General features: G+C 40.9%; 2 protein-coding genes across 5 annotated transcripts in view; one reads left to right on the top strand and one right to left on the bottom strand.

Annotated features, from left to right (window-relative positions):
* Nucleotides 1-4,627, top strand: part of STMN3 (stathmin 3) — a 105,272-nt gene that overhangs the window by 16,246 nt on the left and 84,399 nt on the right. The window lies entirely within an intron of this gene.
* Nucleotides 1-4,627, bottom strand: part of RTEL1 (regulator of telomere elongation helicase 1) — an 89,109-nt gene that overhangs the window by 53,955 nt on the left and 30,527 nt on the right. For all 3 annotated transcript variants that reach the window (XM_019510043.1, XM_019510041.1, XM_019510042.1), the window contains 2 exons: nt 3,689-3,763; nt 1,966-2,047 (listed from right to left, as the gene is read on the bottom strand). In XM_019510043.1, coding sequence (XP_019365588.1) covers nt 1,966-2,047; nt 3,689-3,763 — 157 coding nt within the window. The remainder of the gene's footprint in view (nt 1-1,965; nt 2,048-3,688; nt 3,764-4,627) is intronic.

The raw sequence follows: 4,627 nt of genomic DNA, 5'->3' as shown, positions 1-4,627 counted from the left end.
GCGTCATGTTTCAGTAGCAGACGTGATGGTCTGCTTACCTCTCCAAATCAAAGCATTACTCATAGCAGCTTGTTTTCGGAAGCCCACTGAAACTGGCAAGGTCTGCAGATGATAAAAACAGAGCATTTCTTCATTTTTTAGAGTATTTAGAGTATTTCTGTATTTCTTCACCTAAAGGTCTGCAGTGTGATGCAGCTGCACAAAATGCCAACGTGGTTTTGGGCTGCACCAATAGAAGCATTAGGTGAAAGACACGGGAGGTGATAGTGCTTTGACTTGGCACTGGTTAGGGCTCATCTGGAGACTGTGTGCAGTTGTGGGCCTTACATTTTAAAAAGGAGGTGAAGCAGTTGTGGGGGGGTCCAGAGAAAGTCAACAAAGATGATAAAAGGCTTGGAAAGCAAGTTACGCAAGGAGAGGCTGAAGGAGCTGGGCACATTCAGCTTGCGGAAAAGGCCCTTAAGAAGTGCATAAGAGCAGTCTGCAAATACTTGAAAGGCTACCATAAAAAGGAGATAAAGAACTTCTCTCTTGCTGCCAAGAGGAGGATGTGGGCCAATGGCTTGAAGTTGCAGCAAAGTAAATTTATATGGGATATGCAGAAAAAAACTTCTTCACCGTGAGAACAGTGAGGCAGTGGAATAGACTGCCTAGGGAAGTTTTATAACAGACATGATAGGATCTTAGAATGAACAAAATTAATTTCAGTTTTTCGACCATAAAATGTGGGAGTTCTACTGAAATGCTACCATCAAGATTAGACAATTTAATCTTTATTAAAACTATAGCACATATTGGCATATTTTATGTGCCTAGGAGCAAATTTCCTCCTTGCTAGAGGTAAAACTGCACTGTAACTCTTTCGTGATAGTCTTGGGTTTAATACATCATAGACTTCCTGGCCAAAAGCAACATGTCTACACTGCCTTTCCCCTGAGGAACCCAGGAAGTTTTATAAACATTACCTCGGGTCTAAAAGAATTTTTACATAGGAAGGGGCCAAGATTTAACCTTCTGTGAGTTACACCCCAAGACTGGCTCACTCAGCAAGCCTGCCAGTCAATTCTCTGTTTGCAGGCACATGAAGCCCCCTGATAGGGCTTTCATTGCCACTTAAAGGAACCACAACCCTACCTGACCTATTTGTAATGGGGCTGTATACAGAAGCAAAGGAACAAGATTCCAGAACACCCAAACTCACTAGGCACCAGCCTACAAAGCAAAGCTAAATAACTGCACAGGAGAGAACTGCAAAGATCCCCAGCTGTCCCTTCTCCTTATCCCATGCTACCCCATTTTCACAAAGCTAATGCCAGTCCTAACCAGCCAATCAACCATGAGAAAAGTATGCATGCAATCAAGAAACAAAATCAAAGGCATTAAGATGATCTCTAGGATGATTTCTTCCCAATCCCAGTGGATGGTCTTGCTTATTAGATCATGTTTGTATAGTAGTACTTTTTATGCTACATCACTGTTTTGTTTAAGACCTGCTTTTTTAACAGAGTAGTTATACCAGTACAACCTGTAGGGCAGACAGTGGTACTGGTATAAAAGAGCTTTATCTATATAGGTCATTTCTCTTTCCATATAAGAACAGCTATACTGATATAAAGCACCTTAATGCTGACAATTATGTCTATACTAGAGGGATTGTACTACTTTAACAATTCCACTAGAGTTAAAGTGGTGCAACTTTGGTAGAGAGCCAGGAGCAAACCCTAAGCAGCAAGCCTATTTCACCTTCCCAGTCACTACATCCATTTTTACGTTTAAAGAAGGCTAGGCAGAGACTCCTAACCTGCCAGAAGTTTCCTTCCTGGGTCAATGTATGGTACTGAAGGGTAAAATACAGATACATTTCTGACCACGGGGACAGCTTCCAGTATTTTATTTTAAGGATGAACTAGCTGAGTGACTTTTAGTTTAGCTGTTAAGGGCTTTCACCCCAACCCACTCATGCACCTTGCTTTTTTGTAATGGATGAACTCCATAGGTCTGTCCTCTGCTTCTTTCTCTGATTGCTGGTATCCAAATGAATGTGCACCTGTAGAAAATACAGGGAAGTAACATGTTTCCAGATTGCTGTACAAAAAGAAACACAGATGCATCATTCCCAGTCCTGGCTCCTGCTCTGAATGGCCAAGGTTCACTTCTTATAGTGCTAGCACTGTTTGCATTTGCCTTCTCCTCTTGCTTACACCCTGCAAATATGGCCAATACTTAAACTGCTAGTTTGGAGCAATTTATTGGCATGGAGAGCTTCTGGACTGCATGCAAGAGAGAGAGTCAATCAGTCACCTGTGTTCCCCTGGGAAATAAGAACATACAAGGAAGAATATTTCCTAAGAATATTACAACAAACAAATATACGTCTCAGGAATCAAATTTTAGTAAAAAAAAACTAAGCTCCTTTTCCTCAGGAGGGAAAATTAGTAGAACTTAGACATTTTCAAAATGATAGATGTGAACAAATAATAGAAGATGGTCCCAGTGATGAAGGGAACTGAACTACAGGGAACCTAAAGATAAGCAGCCAGGAGTTAACAAGGAACTCCAGCAGAATAATGTCAAGCATACAGCAGCTGAATGTCTGGGGCAAACAAATGATATCCAGCTTACAACTGATGCAGATTCTAAAGAAGGAAATGACCGAGTCACCAGCTCAAAATGCAAAGTGGCTGGATTAGGATCAATTAAAACTGTGTTACATCTCGCTTTCCAAGTCTCAGGGGTCTGGAGCACAGACAGGACACAAGCCTGACCAGCTGCGTAGCAGCTAATGATACCAAACAGTAGGGAGGTGAAGTTTTGATGTGTTAAAAGCTTGAAGTCTAATGAGAGGGAATCTGTGCTACAAAGGCTCAGATAATTCTTTCCAAATTACCTAGGAGTCTCTGCCATTAGTCAACATTTATTTAGTAAATGTGGTAGGAATTTGATTTATCCAAATGAAGCTACATCCCTAGCATTCGCATTGTATTGAAAGGGTCAGTTAATCCCAATTTTGGGAGGCACAGGGGAGGGGGAGGACAAAATATATACATGTATTGCATTGTCTTTGGACAGACAGGCTTTTGCAAACTTTGTTTGGAAATGAAAAAAATAAGTACTACCATAGCTGCTTTTTTTTTCCTGACAGGAAACTTAGTGCTTCCAAGTTGCTACATAAGACAATATCTCAAACCTTTTCACCCGCCCACTGTTATCTGTTCCCATACTGTGCTTTTTTTTTTGGGTGGGGGGAGGAACTGATAACAGTTTTACTATGAAGTATGCTTACATAACATGAAAAAGAGAAGCAGGGTGTTAATGATCATTTCTGATGAACTTGAGGCCCACTACACAGGAACAAAGACTCTGATGAAATCCCATCTATCCCTTCCAAAAAAAAAAAAAAAGCAGGCACATGGCAAAATCTGCATGAACTCGTGGATGCAGCATCTTTGTGGTTCCTTGCTTCTTAAAACACATTTTAGAACTAAAAATCAGATGTTTCCCTTTTTTCCTGGAACTGGAGCAACAAATTCTAATCTTACACATTTATTTTAATAAAGACATTCCCTTGCCTCCCCCTGGGATTCAACAACCTATATTGCTACCCTAGCCACTTCTGAGTCTTGACTGTATTACCTCAGCCACATAAGGACAGAAAGACTGTGCCAAAAACAGGCCAGGCATCCCATACCTTATAATATTTTGATACAGACTGAACTGGCTTGGTGCTTGATGTGCCTTCCGGAGGATCAGTGCTAAATACAGTCTAGGAAACAGATGGAAAAAAAAGACAGAACTGTAACAGATGTCCCAGCAAAGTCAATAATGCACACACCAAAACATTATTTGCAAAATAACTGCCACTGCTCTAACTTTAAAATACATCCTTCAGTCCTCTTCATTAATAAAAGCAGCAGCAAATTCTGAGTAAAGATATTTCTAAGGAAACTCAGATAGAGGAGAAAAACTCAGGATACATTTTATCAATTAGAAAGTGGGCATAACTACAAGCATTTCAATATGTTAGTCTCAATTTTCAGATGCTTTTAATGATTGTATATCCACTTGTGTACACAGTTACAGCACCTGAATTCATAAATCAGGCAGCTGAATGAAAATGGACAGCTATGCAAACTAAGAGAGGTGTTAGTTTGAAGTCAGTCAGAAGGCAGGGTAGATATGCACCTTTATAGACTGAATAAAAAAGATTTTTTAGAGAAACAGAGAGAGAGCACAAGCCTTCATGAACACATGTTCACTTCACAGCATCTGATGAAGTGAATTTGGGTTCCCCAGAGCTTGCATGCTCTCTCTCTTTTTTAGTCTATGAGATTGCACGTTTATGCTGCTTCATGCAATGGGCTAGCCACTTGTGTGAGCAAATACCAGATTTACACAAGTGACAGCGATGAACGTATGGTATACCTTAGACACAACTAAACATGACATCCGGGAATGTCTCCTTGCCAAAAAGGAGGCTTACTCCCAATGGAAAGGAGGGGTCATCACTAAGGAGGACTATTCAGCAGTTGCTCGGGGATGTAGGGGGATGGTTAGGAAGGCCAAGGCAGAGATGGAACAGGGGCTGGCTTCCCGGATTAAGGACAACAAGAAGTCCTTTTTTAAGTAC

Source organism: Gavialis gangeticus, unplaced genomic scaffold, assembly GCF_001723915.1.
Source record: "Gavialis gangeticus isolate Ggan-Ray unplaced genomic scaffold, GavGan_comp1, whole genome shotgun sequence".
Classification (NCBI taxonomy): Eukaryota; Metazoa; Chordata; order Crocodylia; family Gavialidae; genus Gavialis; species Gavialis gangeticus.
The sequence above is the reverse complement of the archived record's forward strand: the minus strand, read 5'-3'. Positions and strand labels throughout refer to the sequence as shown.